General features: G+C 41.6%; 1 protein-coding gene across 1 annotated transcript in view; it reads right to left on the bottom strand.

The window, feature by feature from the left end:
• Dcbld2 (discoidin, CUB and LCCL domain containing 2) overlaps nt 1-23370 on the bottom strand; it is a 59366-nt gene that overhangs the window by 20090 nt on the left and 15906 nt on the right. The window contains exons 3-6 of the mRNA XM_034515020.2: nt 15193-15330; nt 4791-4842; nt 907-979; nt 472-605 (exon numbers count right to left, since the gene is read on the bottom strand). Coding sequence (XP_034370911.1) covers nt 472-605; nt 907-979; nt 4791-4842; nt 15193-15330 — 397 coding nt within the window. The remainder of the gene's footprint in view (nt 1-471; nt 606-906; nt 980-4790; nt 4843-15192; nt 15331-23370) is intronic.

Genomic DNA, 23370 nt, shown 5'->3' with positions numbered 1-23370 from the left:
GTATTTCTTTATTTTGTTTGAAACAGGGTCTCTCTCATGCAGCCTTCCCTGGCCTTGAAATCACTGAATAGCTCAGCATGACTGAACTCCCCATCCTCTTGCTTCTATGGCCTACGCCTGGGGATTGCAGGCACAAACCACCACACCCATCTTGTATTCCACCAGAAACCTACACACATGTAGTTGTGCCTTGATATCTGTGGGGCTCAGATTCAGGTCACCCCATATTCCCTGATAGATATGAATTCAGCAAATGTTCAAATATTTTTATATAAGATGGTACGATATTGGCACATAACCTATTATCAACTCTTACAATGCTGAAAAATATATACTGTTTTACATAGGAAAGAAAATGGCACATGCCCACAAACTCTCTCTAAAGGGTAGGACACAGAAAATAATGAAAGATGTGCAAATAATTATATAAAAGAAAACAGCATGCTTACTATAAAGAGTATTTGCACTTACACCATGGAAGTGACGTTGTTGGCCAAAGAACTTTCATAATACGGTGTGCCTTTACTGATCACAACGCTGATCTGGCCACCCACCACGTTCGACACTACTCCTGCATGGATTCCAGCCATACACAATGGTGAAGACTTGAAAAAGCAAACAACAAACACAAAAAGGAAAATGAATTTTTTCCTGATTGATTATTCATAAGCAAGATACTTATTCTTTCTCGAAACATCTGATCTCAGAAACATAGGTTATTTGTTATATGGTAACAAAACACATTTTTAGCAGAAGCACTAATTTTACTATAAAGATATCAAACATATGAGAAGACAGAGACACATAATACATATTCATTTTGGGACAACCAGGTGGCATCCTAAGGGTTTTCAAGTTTAAAATCACAGTCTCCGCAGCAGCTAAGTACATCTGTATTCAACTTACGTCTCTATATCCATGAGGAATTGTTCCAGATATTTCAGCAAAAGGCAGCAGACAGCCAGCTGGGCAGTACTTACTGAGAATGAAAACAAGTGAAAGATTACAGAATGCTCACTTTCTGCAGGAAGATATGGCAAAGAGAGACCACATACACTTCATGCACGCTTCCATCCAGCATACAGAGCATGGAGCCATGCCTTGTTAAATAGCCATGTAGACTTCTTCCACCCACACATATTGAACTCACTGACAAAACATGTTCTCGAAAATCTACCATTCCTTCTTTTACTTCACCATGAGCAGTAGACATCTTTCGACTGTCAGACCTAGTTACCATGACTCACAGATTTATATCAATGTCCGCCATGTTATCTGATGAGGCCTGCGACTTATGAATGCTAACTAAATAAACATAGCCCTGTCACCTAAGTCCACATTCAAGTGGCAGAAGAAACCATTTAGCCAGAACTCACGCAGACATTTGGGTGGGGAAGGGGATTTTGAAATAACTGGGAGAATTCCTACTTAATAAGACACATCATACAGTCAGCAAACATGCTATGCATGGGCAGAACCCCAAGTGTTATTATAGATTATTATAATTACTATTATATTATTATTCCTATTTTAAAGACAAGGAAAGTAAAAGAATGGTGTTACATGAGTCACAAAGCTTGGCTCCTCTTACACACAGCTTGACACAGCTTATCTGAGCAAGTGGGTATCACTGAGGTAAGTCAGTGATGGGATATGCACACTAGAAGCTAGGAAGAGCATGGCCCAGACAGAGGGTCAGGCATGTTCCTAAGAAAGTACAGTGAGTACAGGAAGGCTAGAGGAGCAGGATGCAGATCCCGCAGAAGCCGTGTGGGCTTTGAAGTAGGGGATATACTTCTAGATAAAAACAGGAAGCCAGTAAAGGACCAGGACAGCTTACAGGTGCAACTGATGAGGAACTTTTGAGAGAGGTTACTCTGGCTTCTAGGAAAGAAAGAGTCATGAGCGGAACAGAGTGACGAGAGCTCAGATGTGCGTGGTGACGACAGTGCTGGAAACCAGAGCGAGCCCAGCTGACCCTTCCGCCGAGTTGCCCAGGACACACTGAACAACAAACACTGAAGGTAGCATGTTTTTTCACAGAAATAACAATCTTCTATGTGCACACATGGCTGTGTGTGTACGAATGCATGTTCATTTGTATGTAAAAGATGGAGTCAATGCCAGGGACACTCAGTATTTCTTCACCTTATTTTTTGGAGACAGGTTTTCACCCTGAACCAAAAATTCAGACTCGGGGCTGGGGAGATGGCTCAGAGGCTAAAAGCACTGGCTGCTCTTCCAGAGGTCCTACATTTGATTCCCAGCACCCACATGGTGGTTCAGGAGCATCTATGAGCATCTAATGAGATCTGGCGCCCTCTCTGGCAGGCACATATGCAGGCAGAACGTGATATGCATAATAAATAAAGAAGAACAAGCTTATCAACTAGGCTAGGCAGGCCCTGAGCTCCAGGGATCCTCCTGTCTCCACCTCCCCAGCACTGGGGTTACAGGAGTGTGCTGCCATGCCTGGCTTTGTATGTAAGGTCTGGGAGACTGAACAGCTCTACTGACCAAGCTCTCCTTAGCCCTGAAGCGTTCCTTAGTCTTGAAATGTTCTTTAGGGGAGTACCATCATGGCAAAAATTATCGAGAAGGGCATTGGAAAGATGAGAGTGTTCTCCTAAGCAGTGAGGGATAAAGTAACTCTATGCAAATTGTCCTGGGAGCAGTTTAAACACTGCACAGAGACAAGAATGCAGGGAAGACCCAAGGGTTGCTTGTCAAAGACACTGAAAACTGGGTCAGGGAATATGCACAGCCTTTACATCCGTCTGTCTGTCTGTCTATCTATCTATCTATCTATCTATCTATCTATCTATCTATCTATCTATCTATCTAATAAAGAGTTTCAAAGAGTTTTAAGCAGGAAAACCAGACTTGCATTTTAGAAAATCAAATGCTAGGAGTGTGACTTATAGAAGAAACTCAACCAAGATTAGAAATGGGGCCGGACGTGGTGGCATATGCCTTTAATAGTGGCACTTAGGAGGTAGAGGCAGGTAGATTTCTGAGTTTGGGGCCAGCCTGGTATACAAAGTGAGTTCTAGGACAGCTAGGACTACACAGAAAAACCCTGTCTTGACACTCCCCCCTCCCAAATATAAAAGATCAGAAATGGAAAATCAAGGAGAAATCAATTCTTATCCAAGCACAAGACAAAGGCATAAAGCAGATATTGCTGGAGTAAGAACACTAAGAATGCTCTTATAGCCTATGCCATCAATCTATCTCTCTATCTCTCTCTCTCTCTCTCTCTCTCTATCTATCTATCTATCTATCTATCTATCTACCTACCTACCTACCTACCTACCTATCATCTATCTATTTGAAAAGAAAAATAAAGACTCTGAGCCTTAAGCCCTATCTGAAGAACAGCTGATGGTGGCTGAGAGGGAGTTACTCACCTTGAGGGTTTGGCCACTGGTAAAACTGATTGTGCCCCAGTGATGGCCACTCATGCATGAGGCCATGAATCTGGAAGGCACAGGGGAAGTTCAAGGGAAGGTAGTGGTGGATGGTTATTACCAATCTATATTTTATAAATGTATGAGACCTTTAAAGGATAAAAATAATATTAAGATAAAATTTAGAAAGAACAGTTTCTCTACTTTAGGAGCAGTCTTGCCAGATTTAAGAGACTGAGCCCTTCTCCCTTCAGAGTAGACTTTACTTAGAACCACAGCACCTGGGACACAGAGGCTGTGTCCAGACACAGAGGATCATGAGTTCTAGGCCAACTTGGGCCACACAGTGAGAACCTGTATTACAGACTGTTGTAGCTCGAGCTGCCCTACGTTTGGGGGCCAAAAAGTCAATGGACCGCTCTGTCAATGTTGGAACTCGCACTGCCAAAAGCCTTGGGGGCTAAATTATCAGCGTCTGTACTGCCCCAAGCTGCTCCAGTCTGCAGGTCAGGGTTCAGCAAGAGAGTGAGGATGGATGTGAAGAATGGAGACCAGACAGTGTGATTCAATCCTGTTTATTCTTCAGTCTCTCTTCCTAGTCCAAGTCCCAAGTCTTGAGTTCCTAGTCCCCAATTCCTAGTCCCTGGTGCCTCCAAGTTCCAAGTTCTGAGTTCTAGTCTGGAGTCTCAACCAAATGCCTGTGTCTAATGCCTAATAATAATCTTTCTTCCGAGTTCTCTAGTCCAAGTGTCTTCTTCCTCGATGCCTAATTCCTACTCCTAATTCGTACTCCAAGTTATACTCCAAGTTGTACTACCCTAATTTCTTCTGTCTGCCTCTCGCCTTTTATATGTCTCACTTCTAAGCCACGCCTCTAAGTCACGCCTTTAAGTCATGCCCTTAGGCCTTGTCTCTAAATCTAATCTCTAAGTCATGCCCTTAAGTCACACACCTTTAATCTCACACACCCAAGGAAAGATCCTGGGTATCTAAACCAAGATGCTATCAGAGTGTGCTCAGCTGTTGTAGGCTGATGTAATCAAGTCTCTTGTCAGGGTATATGGCTCAAGATGGCTGCAAGGATGATAGCCGCCTTCTGTCGGCTCCCTACAATAGACATCTCCATAAAAACAATAAAAAAAATAAAATGTATGCTTCTGTTTTGGAGCTATAATCATTACCTCAGCTAAAGTCAAATTTAAACATGGCAATTGGATGACTTTAAGTAAGTACTATTTGACTGGAGTTTGAACCAATGACTAGTTATGTATCACGCTTTATACAGTACTGTGCAGTACGGAAGAATGAGAATGAAAAGGTGTGCTGGAGCACACACACACACACACACACACACACACACACACACACACAAGTTCATACCTGAACTCGGGTTCCAAAAAATTAGATACAGTATCCAAACAAGTGATTAAATCTAGAAAAAAAATGTAAAGAAAAATAGTGAATAAAAGACTTACTAATCTTATTAAAATACTGTAAAATAGTATCAAATTGTATTCATCTAAATTTCAAAATATTTTTACCTATAATTTTACAAACTTTTGTTAAAGTTTCTCTCATTTGATATATCTTCATTTCTAGAGCTGTTTCCTTAATATAACTTTGTATTTATATTACCTCCTGAAGTCAGAGATCATATGTAGTCATAGAGAAGTAAAGTTTATATATTCTTCAGTGGTTTTTACAAAATACAACCCTCAAGTCAAAGAAAAAAAATATTAGTTATTATGACTAAAACTGAGCTATGCTAATTATAAACAGAAATTAAAAACAATGACAAAAAAAAAAAAAAAAAGAGGTAAGTTAATCCAACAGCTCCAACTGTAATTCTAAATGTCCACAAGTAGAACCAGCAGCATTGACATCTTCTGGCAACTCTAAAGAAAATGAGCCTTCTGCCGTAACCAACGCTTCATGCCATCACTAAGCACATTCAAGTTTCAGTTCAGAAAATATAACTTCAACATACCTCTAATTAAAGACCTAGTCCAAGGCACATAAAAAAGTAGCTTTTACTTAAAAAACATTGAGTGTCTTCCCTTCCTTCCCAAAACATAATGCAGGGTTGACCTTACTTCACTGTCAACCACATCTTCACTTCAGCTCCTGGCCACTTGGCTCTCTCTGCATCCCTGGGCACACACTGTCCTACATCCCTTGACACACTGTCCTGCATGCCTGGGCACACATGTCCTGCATCCCTGGGCACACACTGTCCTGCATCTCTGGACACACACTGTCCTGCATCCCTGGGCACACACTGACCTGCATCTTTGGGCACACACTGTCCTGCATCCCTGGGCACACACTGTCCTGCATCCCTGGGCACACACTGTCCTGCATCCCTGGACACACTGTCCTGCATCTCTGGGCACACATGTCCTGCATCCCTGGGCACACACTGTCCTGCATCCCTGGGCACACACTGTTCTGCATCCCTGGGCACACACTGTCCTGCATCCCTGGGCACACACTGTCCTGCATCCCTGGACACACACTGTCCTGCATCCCTGGGCACACACTGTCCTGCATCCCTGGGCACACACTGTCCTGCATCCCTGGGCACACACTGTCCTGCATCCCTGGGCACACACTGTCCTGCATCCCTGGACACACACTGTCCTGCATCCCTGGGCACACATGTCCTGCATCCCTGGGCACACACTGTCCTGCATCCCTGGGCACACACTGTCCTGCATCTCTGGGCACACACTGTCCTGCATCTCTGGACACACACTGTCCTGCATCCCTGGGCACACACTGTCCTGCATCCCTGGACACACACTGTCCTGCATCCCTGGACACACACTGTCCTGCATCCCTGGGCACACATGTCCTGCATCCCTGGGCACACACTGTCCTGCATCTCTGGGCACACACTGTCCTGCATCCCTGGGCACACACTGTTCTGCATTCCTGGACACACACTGTCCTGCATCCCTGGGCACACACTGACCTGCATCCCTGGGCACACACTGACCTGCATCTTTGGGTACACACTGTCCTGCATCTCTGGGCACACACTGTCCTGCATCCCTGGGCACACACTGTCCTGAATCTCTGGGCACACACTGTCCTGTAGCATCCCTGGGCACACACTGTCCTGAATCTCTGGGCACACACTGTCCTGCATCTCTGGACACACACTGTCCTGCAGCATCCCTGGGCACACACTGTCCTGCAGCATCCCTGGGCACACACTGTCCTGCATCCCTGGGCACACACTGTCCTGCATCCCTGGGCACACACTGTCCTGCATCCCTGGGCACACACTGTCCTGCATCCCTGGGCACACACTGTCCTGCATCCCTGGGCACACACTGTCCTGCATCCCTGGGCACACACTGTCCTGCATCCCTGGGCACACACTGTCCTGCATCCCTGGACACACACTGTCCTGCATCCCTGGACACACACTGTCCTGCATCCCTGGACACACACTGTTCCGCATCCCTGGGAACACATTGTCCTACATCCCTGGACACACACTGTCCTGCATCCCTGGACACACACTGACCTGCATCTCTGGGCACACAATGTCCTGCATGCCTGGGCACACACTGTCCTGCATGCCTGGGCACACACTGTCCTGCATCCCTGGACACACACTGTCCTGCAGCATCCCTGGGCACACACTGTCCTGCATCCCTGGGCACACACTGTCCTGCATGCCTGGGCACACACTGTCCTGCATCCCTGGGCACACACTGTCCTGCATCCCTGGGCACACATGTCCTGCATCCCTGGGCACACACTGTCCTGCATCCCTGGGCACACACTGTCCTGCATCCCTGGACACACACTGTCCTGCATCCCTGGACACACACTGTCCTGCATCCCTGGACACACACTGTTCCGCATCCCTGGGAACACATTGTCCTACATCCCTGGACACACACTGTCCTGCATCCCTGGACACACAATGTCTTGCATGCCTGGGTACACACTGTCCTGCATCTCTGGGCACACACTGTCCTGCATCCCTGGACACACACTGTCCTGCATCCCTGGACACACACTGTCCTGCATCTCTGGGCACACACTGTCCTGCATCTCTGGGCACACACTGTCCTGCATCTCTGGGCACACACTGTCCTGCATCCCTGGACACACACTGACCTGCATCCCTGGGCACACACTGTCCTGCATCTCTGGGCACACACTGTCCTGCATCTCTGGGCACACACTGTCCTGCATCCCTGGACACACACTGTCCTGCATCCCTGGACACACACTGTCCTGCATCTCTGGGCACACACTGTCCTGCATCTCTGGGCACACACTGTCCTGCATCTCTGGACACACACTGACCTGCATCCCTGGGCACACACTGTCCTGCATCTCTGGGCACACACTGTCCTGCATCTCTGGGCACACACTGTCCTGCATCCCTGGACACACAATGACCTACATCCCTGGGTACACAATGACCTGCATCTCTGGGCACACATTGCCCTGCATCCCTGGGCGCACACCATTTTGCAAAGCTTTTTTATTGCTGCCCCGCCCTCCTCCCAAAGCCTAAAGGACTACTCACTAGTATCTCAAATTGACTGTCATTTTCTCAAAAGAGCTGCCTAGCCCTTGACATGTGAAATCCCTTTAGCCACAAACAGCACTTCCATTCTATTTGACTTAACCAACACATACACGCTCTCAGCATAATATGTGTTAGGAAAAGACTAATTTGCTGACAGAACGTAAAATTACAGGCAGTATTGTAACGTCTTATCGTTAGACAAAGGGCAGAGCTGTGTTTTTCCTTTTCTGAATTACAAAAATTAGGAATTACAGTGTGAAGTACACAGGGAACTTTCAATCAACATTTATCATGGAATATCTGGAAGAACAAAAGTTTCTGTTTGTTGGCTTGTTTGGCTACATCCACTCACTTACTAGACCCAAGGGTGAAAACCTGGAAGGAAACTGACTGGAGGCAATAACAGATTGTATTACAAGCATTCTGTGGTGGTTGATTTTGCCAACTGAACACAAACCTAGAAATATCTGGGAAGAGGAAATCTTAATTGAGAAAACTGGCACACAGGCAAGTCTGAGGGATACTGTCTGGATTAGTGACTGATGAGAGAGGCCCTGCCCACTGTGAGTGGTATGAGTGGTACTATTCCTGTGCAGGTCCATCCCTGGGTCTAAGAAAGTAGGATGAGCAAACAACAGTTAGCAAGCCAGCAAGCAGTGTTTCTTCATGGCCTCTTCTTCTGTCTCTGCCTTGAGTTACTATCTGGATTTCCCGGGATAATGAACTACAAGCTAAGAGATTAAATAAACCCTTTCCTCTCCAACTTGATTTTGGTCAAGGTGTTCTGTCCCAGCAGTAAAACCCTAGCTGAGATGCCTTTCTACCACACCGTCAGTACATAAATGTTGCATTACCAGTCTCAGCAGCAAGCCCAGGATAAGCCATCATTTCATTTTGATACTCTAAACAAAATTGTGTTCACTACTCAACTGAAGTATGTGTTCTAAGACCCCGAGTGTACTGTTAAACAGATAGGGATGCAGTATTATAAGAGCAACTTCTAGAGATCAGTATGTATGTTAGCTGAACGATTAACTTAAATCTGTGTTGTAGGAGTTATCCACAGGGGTTCACTGCTACCTAGTACACTAGGAAGGGCAAACCAATGGAATGGTTTGCCTATCCACCTTTGCACAGCATCAACGATAACCATTTTCTGCTCTCCTGATCTAGCAACAGAATTTCAGATCTCTAAGGTGAGAAGCTTAGCTTCCAAAATTAAAAGCCTGTCATGACCAGGACCTGTGTTCTAGCCACCCGTTGGCTCTATTAACTTCAGACCACACACACAATGGTGCTGGAGCACTAAGTCCACGTGGGGCATAAGCCACACAGCAAGCCATGCTAATGTGCAAACAGTTACCTGGCTCTCAAATTCCACTGGGGCTCCAAAGAGCTCCTGACGAGGAAAATAAGAATCCAAAGTGGACAACTCAGAGAGCCAAGAAGATTGAAGACAGGAAAGGAAAACCATGAGTACAAACTCTGACATTTATCGCTCCAGGAAGGCAAATAAAAACCACCACGTTAAGGATTAAGAAGTTATATGCTTTTCCTGAAAATTTTTCCCAAGGAGCTAGCTTTCCAGAAAACTGTTATTATGAAGCTCTCAATGAAAAACACAACCTGGGCAAGGTGAATATAGTTAAAAAGAATATACCTGCCCTTAGAGGCTTCTGACAACAATGTATAGGAAGTTATTGTTGTTAATTGGAATAGAAGTAAACCAGAAGTGTCTAGAGTTAAACATTCAAATTTGTAGCCAAATAAATTTTGACACTGTTTTTTGGATAATAAAAAGGAATAGAATGTTGGTGTGATTGTCTTTTTAATAATGTTAGGACAACATGACATCCATGTATGATGACATATTCATTCTCAAAAGAAACAGTTACCTACTTCATATACACAAATACTAACTCAAAGTGACCTAAACGTAAGAACTAATAACTGCAGACCTTTCAAACGACACAGGAATAAATCGTGACTTTGGATTAAGAATTGATTTCTTAAAAATGATGGGAACCACAGCAATCAAACTCAGATAACCTGAAGTGGTAATGACTATTCTTGATTGAACTGCAAAAACTCCCAGTTGCATCAGGAACCATTATATAAAACAGTTTACACTATATTATATAAACCATACAGATGTGATATGTAATATTTTGTACAACTATAATAATTTTTTTCTACAGAAAGAAAACCTAAGTGTACCAAACATCAAGTATTGTTCATAGGTGACAATATTTACTTCCTAGAACTTAGAAAACATGAAAAAGACAATAAATATATACTTACAAACTCTACTCTTTCATTTCCTCCAAAATTCTTCAAAAGACCAACTCCCCACAACCTGAGGGAGTTCCCTGGCATAGTAACACTATTTTAGTGACTTTACCTAAGGGTGTGTAGGTGTCTTTGTTTAGAGGCAAGAGGATGTGGACTATGGCTGGTTTCTTTGATCAATATTTAAAGGCAGAGATTAACTATTAGGCTTCTCTTAGATAAATTACAGTGATACCTGTGGAAGCAGATCTCTATAATAGGGGACTGAGCACATTTCTGTGATGAAAGGTAAGGTTTCTTATCAATGATGTAAAAAATGGCTAAGCTGCCTAAGCAATTAGCAGTATAGTTAGATAGGCTGTAAGCCACATACCGTTAATGTCATCAAATGAGACCCTTTCTACAGCTAACTTCCCACATACGTGAGGCACATCAACACTTAGCATGTTTCTTTTGTCATCTACACAGTATCTAGGGCACTAGTGACTAGTGTCACTAGTCATTAGTGACCATTTAGCTTAACTCAGTGCAATACCTATGTGGTTCTTTCACAGAATTTCTTAGTTATCAAAATCCCCAACAACACAAAAGACACTAGAAACAGGATGTTCACCAGACAGTGCTGGTACACACTTTTAATCCCAGCACTCTGCAGGCAGATATAGGCAGATCTACAAGTTTGAGGCAAGCCTGGTCTACAGAATGAGTCCCAGGACAGCCAGGGCTGCACAGAGAAACCCTGTCCTCTTCCCCCAAAACAAACAAAAAAACCAAAACCCAAACAAAACAAAAACAGAACCAGGATGGCACACTTCAGGTTGTTTGTATGTTTGCTTGGAACAAACTTCATCCTATAGGCTGAAATGCCTCTCTGGCTCACCATTTTAACAGACTAATTCTGTTTTAAATTCTGTTTAAATTTCGTCCTCTCTGCAAACCCGTTGAAACTGCAAATCAATATGCTTGTTTTCTAAATGAACACTAAAATACAGTTGTTTTCTGGTATGTTATTTATATTATCCACAAACAACTGTGTGTGTTCATTCTTTCATTTGCCTGTAAACAAGGGCACATCTGGAGATAAGAATACAAACAGAAACTTCACTAACAGTCATTCACTACATTCCAAGTTTTAAAATGTGTGTTAGATACAACGATCACAAAAACTAAAACCGTAGCATGGCAAATACAAATAGAAACCTGACTAAGAGCAGACCCTGACATAAAACTGATCTTGTCTTCATCATTATGCAGTCAAGGCAACAAATGGTCTGAAAAATTCACACCCTAGTTTCAAAAGCAAAAACACTCCACAAAGAAAAAAATTAACCAGCAACAGAAACTAAAACTCTATTTAAAAAAAAAAAAAAAATCTATTCTTCCCTATGTGTCACAAGTCTTTATACTCTGATGTAAGACTGAAGAAATGGAAAAAATTCACAAAATACGTAGTTAAAGAAAGTAACAATCAGAAAAAGTTTATGACATTGGTGGTGATTCTAAAAATACTTCAACATACTGCAACCGCGACCCTCAAATGGGGTGTTTTCAGGCCCAGCTGTTCAGAAGTCTTAGGTACACTGTCAGCACACTCTAGGGTGGAGGCAACAGATGAACACGTGTGAGAGCTCACCAGGAAGAGAATGTGCATCCATACTGACCATCCTGTGTCACAAGTGATTCTTAACTATTTACTACTTTCCTCTCTCCTCACCCAACCCCCCAAAAGTTAAAGGCACGTTTAGGCTTTTCACTCCAAAATTCTGGGTTGGCAAGACCCAAAATAATGTAGTATTTAACATTTTGATTCAATATTCTCTATAATTGTCTATATAAAATGTATCTGGACTATAATTTTCCAATCCTGTGTGTACACACCTACCTACACACCAGTTATGGAACATATAAATAAATGCTGCCTTCAGGGATTTGAAACTTTCAATGTATAATGTAAGCTCACTGCTATGTAACAAAAAGGTTTAGAACCACTGTTGAGAATCCTTTTAGAGTTGGCCAGGGTTGACATGATTCAAAAGCAGAAATTTAGATCACACATTTATAGAATTCATTTTATTTTTCAAGTCCAACTAAATGATGTTTTTAGTTGAATTTTATGTGTATGTTTTTTCTGCATGTATGTATGTACACCCCATGCATGCCTGGTACCCTCACAAGTCAGATGAGAGAGTGTTAGATCACCCAGAACTAGAGTTGGCAGCATTTGTTAGCCACTGTGTGAGGGTTGGGGACGAATCTGGGGTCCTCTGAAAGAATAACAAGTACTCTTAATTGCTAAACCATCTCTTCAGCTCTACATGATGTTTTTGAATTGAAATTTATTTATGAAAATAGTTGCATTTATTACCAACCCTGATTGAGAGATCTGAGTTACAGAGTTATGAACTATGAGAGGCTAGCTTTAACTTTTTTACTGAGATCAGCAGCAACTCAGGAGTTTTTCTCTGTAGAGTATCTCCATTAGTGCTCGCTCCCATGTTCAGTATACCTAAAGGGCTGACACACATCTTTTCAGAAAGTCCAGTTGGAATTTGATGTGATTGTGACAATCCACAGCAGAGAGGCTGTGGTGATCTGAATGGGATGTCGTGGGCATTGCAATACTAGGTCTGCAATTGGAGATGCTGTTTAGGGAGGCTTAAGGGGTGTGGCCTTGTTGGAGGAGGCATGTCACTGGAAGCTGGCTTTGAGAACTATTTTGACTTTTCTCTCTGTTTCACACTTGCAGCAACTTGGAGTTGTGAGCTAAAATAAACCACATTCTCTGCCAGGGAGTTGGGGGATGGAAGTTCTCAGCTTCCTGTTCTAGCTGCCTTACCTCTGCTCTATCATCATGGACTCTTCTTGTCCTTGTCCTTCTGGAAATGCAAACCAAAATATACCCTGTCTTCTGTAAGTTGCTTTAGTCATGGCATTTTTAGCACAGAAAATGAAAAGTAAATCATAGGACTCCCCTAAGGCTTTGAAGTGCCCCCTTTCTATGCACTTCTGTTTGCCTGCCACTGAATAGGAACATTTTTCCACAGGAGATGTAATTCTCTTTTTGGTCTAAAAGGGAGGAAAACGGAGAAAAAGTCTGGTAACTGCTCACTGATAATTGAAAGTAACAGGGAAGGGGGAAAGCACCCCATGGTGTTTTAAAAACAAGAAACAAAAGTGGAAGAGGATGCTAGGGAAAGGCCCCAGTATGACATGGCCATCTTCTGGAGGCCATTCAAGAGAAATTTGCCATCAGCAAAATCTCTCATGACAACTTAAAGCACAAGAACAATGAATTCTAATTCTCTGAAGTGTGTTCTTATAGAAAGTGAGTCTGACAATAACATGTCTTTAAAAATGGACATTACTCTACTGTTTGTATCACATGACCTTTTAATTCTTGGAAGAGTATCTAACACACACATACACACAAACCTGGTCAGGTCATTCTACTAAGCCTAAGTCACAAAATGGAAGAGAACATAACTTTGCATGTGTTCTGATACAAAATAATAAAGTCACCCTATCTTACAGAAATCTGTGACTCTATACATTATTATTTATATATAATATAAACCATAAACATATATAACATTAGCAAGTCTTTGTCTTTGTGGGAATTTATAGGAAACCAAGTATCTGCTGAATCAAGACTGTTCACACATTTTATTCCGTTACTCTAAATTTCAACTAGATTCCTTAGCTAGGAACAAGTAGTAATGATCCTTCCATGTATTTAAGGAATTTGGTGGCAGGTCAATTTCCTGGATAGAAACAAACTGAGCTCTTAACCAAAGCCACTGGCTGAGTAAAGGAGTTACTAGAAAACAATGTGACTGAGGGGCCACCCAAGAAGTAACAAGAAACTCAGCCAGTGTTTCCTTCAATATGTTTTAGCCAAGTGACTTCAGTCAAGTTAAACTATGTTTTATAAATGGGATAGGACATATAAAACTCCACGCCTTCAGATGTCAACTGGGAAATGAGGTTTCTCAGGATTGTCACTTTGGGAAGTGTTAGCATCAAGTTCCTACGGAGCCTATCTCTAATAGAAATAGAGACTGGTAAGTCTACAATGTGCTGACTCTGTGAGATTACTAAGAACATCAGCGATCTTAAGAGAGCCAGCTTGATTTACAGGCACCAGTTTCCAGAGCTCAACAGTCTCATATATAGGAGGCTCTTGAATTTTTTTCACTTAAAAAGCATGAAGTTAGAGTTAATTTTTAAATTTAAATGGCCAACTTAGAATATTTACTGTTGAACGTAAGAATAACCATCTATTTTCTAATGCAAACGACTGTTTTCATAGTCCTTCCAATGACATCACTACTGAGCTGTCCTCTTCAGTGCCTCTAATGACAAAGATGAAATAAGAGTCACAACAGTGAAAGCAGGACAGATTTTCTGTTAGAAATCAAATACATTTTGATTCTATTCTACATAATATCCTTGACTTTAACCCCACATCCCCTTTAGATTCTAAACATTAACAATGAGAAAAGACTTTATTATGTCCTGTCTCAGCACTTCTTAGGAAACTCCCCCGATATGAGAGCTGAGTCTTTGTCAGCAACAATATGGCCTTTTGTACACAATTGTGAAATTGTAACTTGTAGATAATAAACTTTTAAGTTGTACAGTTTACCTCAATGTTTTACAGATTTCTGTTAAAATTAAGACAGCTCGTGTTCTAATCTCACAGAAATGAAAAACTGGTATTTCTTCTACTAAAGAAAAGAAAATATAAGGACTTTTTATAAATGTCCATACAGTCACTTTTCAGAATGCAGCCCCGGATCTTCCTGGTATCTTGTGCATTATCAGATGCTCAGTCTTTCTGTTCTACTCCGATGTCAGACGACAGGCATTTGGATCATTTCCTTCTTGCTGTCAGAAATGACACAATGTGAGACTATAGTATAAAATGAAAATTACCTTGTTTGTCTATAACTGCGTATGAAGCCAGAAACCCTCGCCCAGAAGCGTGGATTCCACTCATGAACAGCACTGTGATTTCACTGCCTTTGGACTCAATTGACTGATTCATATGTAACCCCAGACCACAGTATTTGCCTAGGAATGAAAGAAAAACATGTATTTAGTATGACTCTCATAAAATCAATATTTTTAATGTATATAACAATATAAACAATAAACCAGTTATTAAATTAATAAAAAGAAATAAGTAAACTCAAAATAAAATAAGTAAATAAAAAGAAAATAAAAAAATAAGTAAAGGTCAAAAATCAAATTATCATGGAGGAAAAACTGAATGCCAAGTAGCAACTTTTTAACTGGTTCAAAACAAAACAAAAGCCCTACAGTTTTTAACTAAACTTACAGAGATTCAATTTTTATAGAACACATATATGCTTTCAAAACCATAATGAAATAGTTTTAGAAACAGGCACTGCGGACACCACAAGTGATCGGTCAGTAGTGTTTGTACAGCATTCCCTCAGGGCCTCCTAGATTCCTCGCCTCAGCACATTCCTCAAAATGTCCTCGAACTGGACCTACTTAGTTTAATTTCTGAGTATTATCAGATCTTTCTTGATGCTTCAGAGATCTTGTGGACTCACATGGCCTCAGCTATGAACTGGACTCAGTAATTTAAACCTCTGCCCATAGCCTTGACCTCAGACTCAGATGCATATATTCAATGTGTAACGTATATGTAGAACAAGAGAAATGCTTAGAGCAAATCTAAGTAAACTAAGACAGAAGAAGGAAAGAAATTATTGACACAAACTAGCTATCATTAGGTAATAAAATGGGTTTCCCTATGTGGCTCATGACTAGACTAGCAAATCTGGAACACAGAGTCCTAAACATTGTTTCAAGCTGTGGCAACAACATCATTTGAATAAGAACAATGTGCATTTCACATGATATCATTGATCACTGAGAAAATTACATTAAAACCAAGATGATATATCATTACATACCCTAAGTTGCAGTCAATAGAACAGATAGTTTATTAAGTGTCAGGGAGGATGTAGAAAGATCAGAAACTTCACAAATTAATGGCAGAAATATAAAACAGGCAATTCTGAGACACCTTGGCAATTTATAAGACAGTTATCTATGCGGGAGGAAAGAAGTACGGCCACAGAGAGACTACAAATGGTTATTTCTATTTCCTACTCATTCTGCCTCAAATGAAAACCATTTGACTTGATCAACAAATAGCTAATGTAGGATACAAACACACCGAGGAACACTATCTGTTAATACAAGAGAACAATTTATTTGCAACATAGATGAATCTCAAGGATATTATGCTAAATAAGAGAAGGCACTGTATAAGATTCTAGAAAAGTCAAACAAAATCACAAAATTAGAGGTGCAAAGCAGACTAATAGCTGCCTAGAGCTGGGGATAAACAAGAAATGCACTCAAATGTACCACAGGGAACTTCTGGTGTGGTTTGAGATTTCTAGACCGGCAGTACAGTGTTATCTGTGCAGGTGCATATGTACTTAAACTCATCAAAGGATACATTTTAAAGGTTAGTTTTGTGGTATGTAAGACATACCTAACAGGGTTCATAAAAGAAATGCAAAGACAATTTTTATTGAGTACAATTATCAGATATGAATGAATTATTTTTAAGCAAAGAAAAAACAGATCACAGACTTAGATACTGCTTAGAAGTAAAAGTGATCATTAGAGAGCTATCCCAATCCACTCATTAACTACTGAAAAATGGGAAATCATACGGATAGTTTGATCCCCTAAACTAATACTACAAGTTAGTGGTAAAGTCAGTCTAGAACTTATGTTTTTGTTATGGAATGAATACAGCATCCTCTCCAGATTCTTATGTTGAAAACCTTAGTCCTACCATGACAGTACTTCAAGACAGACCTTTAGGTTTAAAAAAGATCATGAAGGTAGAGTTCTCTTGACAAAAATATACTTTTAGCAGACGACCATGTGACAGAACAGGAAACACTGGTGTGTTAAGCCAGGGGGAGGCCTTGCCATACACTAAATCTACTCACTGGGCCTCAGAGCTTGGAGCTTCTAGAGAGTGAGAAATGACAAGCTGATGTGTAAGCCTACAGCACACTTGTTACACTAATACAAAGTAAGATAAGACACACATTCTCTCTCATGTCCCATCTTTTCTTTTCCACATATTACTCCCTCATCAGGAAGGGAGCTGACAATACTCTGGAGCAGAACTGTAGAGAGTCCAGTGCTCTCTTCCTCCCACAGCAACAGCCTTTGGCTTTTCCCATCCCCATCCGATCAACAGCCTCACCCCTGACTAAATTAGCACACATTCTGGCTCGTCTTCGGTGGACCCTGCCTAAGTGTGTTGCAGAGCTACCTTTGCTCAGTGAGCCTAGAAGGATGAATTCTTCAAAGCTCTTGTGCTATTTAATGAGGGTGTGCTCTAAATATCTCCTGAGATGAGGTCATGCAGTGGCCTGGGAGGTCCCCACTGTGCACTTGCTCTGACCTCACTTGAACTAAGCCTTTGGAGTGGCAGCACTGCCCATTGCACTTCATCATGGAGTCCCGGCTCCTGCCAATGGGCTCTTGGATGTTGAGGGCCCAGTGACAAATACTCAAAACATTTCCTTTGAGAATTCCAAATTTTGCTGTGGAGGCTGGTGCTCCTATTCTAAGTTCTGAAAAATTGTCCTTAAACGTATTTGTTTGGGGGGCTGGAGAGATGGCCCAGTGCTTAAGAGCAATAACTGCTCTTCCAGAGGGTCATGAGTTCAATTTCCAGCAACCACATGGTGGCTCACAACCATCTGTAATGGGGTCCGATGCCCTCTTCTGGTGTGTCTGAAGAGGTGTGACAGCAGAAGTTTCTAAAGTCTACACAGTTGAATACAAGCTCACAACATGAACCAGGCATCTGGAATAAATGAGCCGAAAAAACAACTAAGCACTGGAAAAAATAACAGCACCATCATGATAGTGAGTGGTTTTGAAGACATAATGCAGTGGGTAGGCCTGTGGGAAACTGGGGTGGGACGTAACTGTTCCAAAGAGATAGCCCTTAGATGTAACCATTGTTCATTGTTCATTTGTTTTTTAAAATCTTTTCCTAACAGTTCTATAATGATCAAAGGGTCCTTTTAAGCAAATGATGACTTTTTGGATGCAGTTCTCCACAAGCATAGGTTTATAAATAATGAAGTCAGGGTGAGCAAAGGTAGCTCTGCAACACACTTAGGCAGGGTCCACCGAAGACGAGCCAGAATGTGTGCTAATTTAGTCAGGGGTGAGGCTGTTGATGGGATGGGGATGGGAAAAGCCAAAGGCTGTTGCTGTGGGAGGAAGAGAGCACTGGACACTCTACAGTTCTGCTCCAGAGTATTGTCAGCTCCCTTCCTGATGAGGGAGTAATATGTGAAGAGAAAAGATGGGACAGAAGAGAGAATGTGTGTCTTATCGTACATTATGTTAGTGTAACAAGTGTGCTGTAGGCTTACACATCAGCTAGTCATTTCTCAACTCTCCAGATGCTCCAAGTTCTGAAGAATGTTTACCAAAATATACCAGTAAGAGGGAGAAATGATAGCCCACAGAAAGATGGGAGATACGTGCAATACACCTGTCCAAAAGGAACTCGTAACTGGACTGACTATATTTACAGAACTCCTACAAATGAATAAGGACACAAACAAAAGCAGCAGGAGAGCCAGACACTGGGACACATGTCTGCAGCCAAAGCAAGAGAGTCATTTGAGGCCATGAGTTCAAGGCTAGCCTCAGCAACATAGTGGGATACTAGGGGAAAAAAAGAGGTGGGGAATTAACCAATAGAAAAAGCACAGAAAACTCAACAGTCTTCACAAAAGAAAGCATTCAACTGGTTAATGATCATGAACAGTGCACACCATGAGCCATCATGGAGACACAGAACAAATTATAAGGCAGACTCAGCACACATCCTAGACAGTGATACCAATCAAATTAGACAACACTGCACTGGAGTGAGTACAAGTCAGCACTCACTGCAGTCACTGAAGCCTCTGATGATGTCTAGAAATCTAGCCATCGTTAACAAATGACCCCAGACTCATCTAGATATAGAAATGTATGCTGAGTCCAGAGTGGATGGCTAGTAGTTACCCAAACCTGGTCACACCACAGATAAAACTTCATCATTTTTAGTGTGAAGTTGGACTCACTCCTAAGCTTTCTACATAGTAAATAATGCTAAAACGGAAACAAACATTGTTCCAACACATGTTAAGTTCTCTAGAGCTGACTCTTCAAGAGCAAACTCCACTCAGTATGGTATCCTCAATACAAAAACAGCGTCACCTTCATCAAACCCACAAAACATCTGAAACTTTAAGATTTTTTTCACTTATCTAAAGCACAGGGAAGGGATGGAGCTGGTTTTGAAGTCTCTGGTTGTAAGAATTACTGCCCCTGAAATATTCTCTCTTGGAATTGCAGCTGACTGAGGCATGCAGGGGCACTAACATGGCAAACCAAAGCATCCTAATACAAAGATTACAGCATCCAGAGGGATCAAAATATCCACTCAGTGTGACTGACTTGCCCTGTCACACTCTTCTGAGTACTTTCTTCCTCTCTTGTGACACTTACACTCTAAGAGTGACTTAAGAGGTATTTTCTGAGCCTGGCAAGATGACTCAGCACTTGTCAAGTCTGATGACTTCAGTTAGGTCCTACAGATTCATATGGTTTAAAAAGAAAATCAATTTGTACAAGTCTTCCTCTGATATGTATATATGCATGCACAGACATACACACAAAAAAGTGTAATTATTTTTAAAAATTATTTTCTGAGGTCAGTTTCATGGCACATGCCTGTACAGATGCTGAGGCAGGAAAATTATTCCAAGTGCGAGGCTAAACTGTGCTACATTATGAAGCTGTGCCTCAAAAGATCAAACAAGAAAGAGCTATCTTCTGGAAAACCCATAAACTTCTGGCTAAAAGTAAACTTTATATTCTATTTAAATGTCTTGATAAAATCTTCTGAAAAGGTGTTGTTAGAAGGTCTGGAATCTTCTAAAGCTCACAGCTTCTTAAAGATAGTGAGCAGTCCCTATGCCAACCACTCTAGTCTAAATAGCAGAGGGTTGTCACGTGTAAAACCAGACCTGTTGCCAAGCAACAGGGAAGCATGTACAACATGCCAAGAAAGCTCTCTCAAAGCTTTTCAAGGAAAACAAACTTTTATGAAAATATCAAAACTTTAAATAATTCCCAAGAAGACACTCAAATGAACCAACCCATACCTAAAATGGATGACATAACCACAGGGAAGGTTTGGAAGAAGGGAAGAATGTTTGCTTGTTTGTTTGTAACAGTGTAGAGGCAGTATTCCCTCAGGTGAAGATCCCGACAAATAATTTTAAGTAACAGTCTCCTGCAGGCATGGCCAACCTACAGCCTACAATCCAGGATCTTACTTAGAAGAGTATGAGATCTTTGCTTTTGTAACTCCCTTGCACAGCTCTTCAGTATGAACTACAATGAGAGCTGGATATCTCATCTCGAGGGAAGTGAGTTAGAATACTCACATGTGGTGGTTTGAAGATGCTTGGCCCAGAGAGTGACACTATTAGGAGGTGTGGCCTTGTTGGAGGAAGCGTGTCTCTGTTGGAGTGGGCTTTGAGATCCTCCTCCTAGCTGCCTAGATTAGTCTTCACCTGGTTCCCTTCCAGACAAGATATAGAACTCTCAGCTCCTTCTCTAGCACCTGCCTGGAAGCTGCCATGCTCCTGCCTTGATGATAATGGACTGAACCTCTGAACCTGTAAGCCAGCCCCAATTAAATGTTGTCCTTTATAAGACTTGCCATAGCAATGGAAACCCTAACTAAGATAACACAGAGAAGAATGAAATGAATCACATAATAAATATTGTATAATGAATAAAATATCAGTATGAACTCAACATTTTTAATAAATACCACTAAAGAAATATGAAAACATGTATACATATAAGTATTTATGCATGCATGTACATGCAGCTCTATGCATAGCTGCACATCAATTTATGAATTCTGCATTCAGAGGATATGGTAGCCCACTATCCCTGAACTAAAAAGATTCTGATTTCTAATTTCATTGTACATTAAAAGAACAAAAGATTTCTTGAAGAAATAATGAATTGTAAAATCTGGGCAAGATAAATCTAAAATATTCTGTGCCTTACATTAAGGATTAAAAAAATAATTTTTTTCTTATTCTAATGGTCTGCCTAAGTGGGGACAGACTTCAGATTTGGAAAGCCATTTTAAGCTCTATCATTAAGCACGCCACTTGTCCATCAATGTCTCTATTCATAGTCGTACTACAGTGAGTTACTCCAAAACCGTCTTCACAGTTTAGCAGCCCAGAAGTCAGTTATAAAAAAACAACGTTGCTAACAGCACATAAAGGGAACACGAGGTCACTGTCTAGCTGCAAAGGAAACCGATACCTTGTCAGTTAAACACATCCTAATGAGTTCAGGACTTAAAACATCCTTCCTCTAGAAACTATTCTGTTTCCTCTACCCGATTATTCCAGACTACTACTTCTTAGGAAAAATAAAATTAACACTTATAAAACCCCAAACCTAATTTTCAATACCAAAATGGATGGAGTGTATTTGGGCCTGCCTCTGTTCTGAAGGGTCAGTGAGTCAAGACAAGAAAAGATAAAGAATTCAAAACTCTGTCATTGGAGTCTGGAAGCCCCTATGCATTTCTTTCTTCTATAATCCAATGCAGAGATACACTGATCAGAATGTTGGTTGCTTATTTTGAAAGAATCACCGCGTCTCTGTGATGTGTAACACAGACTTGTGTTGGTGGGAGACAAGTGCGAAGATGCTGTGGCAAGTGCTATGAGGCAATGGAGCACTCAAGCTGAGGCTCAGCAGGAGCCATCATTACTTGGCCTTTTGACCTTCCAGCAGCTTTGTATGAGGTGCAAAGGGTAGAGGTGGAGAGGAAAAGGCAGAAAGAATGGGAGATATTTAGCTGAGACCATTAAACACTTATCACATGCCAGCAGAGCCAAGTATGATTCCATTCCACGTCTTTAAAAGTAGAGAAGAAGGCTGAAACCTGGGCAGGATCATGGCTGCTGGGAAGGACTCCCAGAAGGAGCTCATGGATGCTGGCTAGACAGAGCAATGTCAAACCCATGCCCCCAATCTCTCCCGTGCCTCTGTTGTTCTTCCCTGGTTACAAGGCTATGGTTCATTTTCCAAATATAGAACTCACTGTCTTATTAAAAACATTATCCTGGAAACTTCCAAAAATACATCCAAATATTAGAATGTTAGCTCTGACATGGCTTATCCTTTTCCTTACCCATTTTCTTAAAGAAATACTTTAAAACCATTTTCACACCTAAAATGATCATTCTTTATTATCAGTGAATGACCAATGCCTTCTAAATTTCTCTAATAAGCTTTAAAATATCTTTAAAACATCATATACTTAGGACCCAGGACTTGGATAATTCAAGCCAGATCTGACCTAAAAGCTTCTTTCCTGTGATGTGGTGTCCATGGTTCCAGAAAATATTATGTAACCTGTCATAAAAAATTATCAAATAAGTTGTCCTACCCTGCTACAACACCTATGAACCATGACAGCTGCAAGCATGGCAAGAAATGTGTAAAGATGGAACAAGTAGCACTTACACGCTCGTGAGTCTAATTGAACTTATAGCCCACAGCACAGGAGGGAACTCATACCTGGTACTGGAAGTTGGCTTCCCAGGGCTAGTGAGTACAGGATGTTAGAAGAGAATGGACCACTGCCACTTAGCTGGACACGCATAGTTCCTGACTACATTCAAAATCTTATCCTTATACCCACAGGTTATGCGTGGCTTCCAACCCTTTCCAAGGAAACCTCTCTTTATAGAAAGTAAATACCATCACAGGAAACCACAACTGGTCACAATGCATTCATGAACAGATCATGGGGAGTCCAGTCCTGCACTTACGGTTCAGATTGCATTGCGGAAGAGGGACAGAAAGATTCTAGCAGCTGGAAGACCAGGATGAATGCAGTGAAACAGCATCTCCTAGAAGGGGCCACATAAGCAGGACCAGAACCATGGCAACAGCAATGAATATTCTAATGTGGAAAGGGAGAAA

The sequence above is a fragment of the Arvicanthis niloticus genome, chromosome 12, assembly GCF_011762505.2.
Source record: "Arvicanthis niloticus isolate mArvNil1 chromosome 12, mArvNil1.pat.X, whole genome shotgun sequence".
NCBI classification, from domain to species: Eukaryota; Metazoa; Chordata; class Mammalia; order Rodentia; family Muridae; genus Arvicanthis; species Arvicanthis niloticus.
This window is presented reverse-complemented; position numbering and strand designations above follow the sequence as displayed.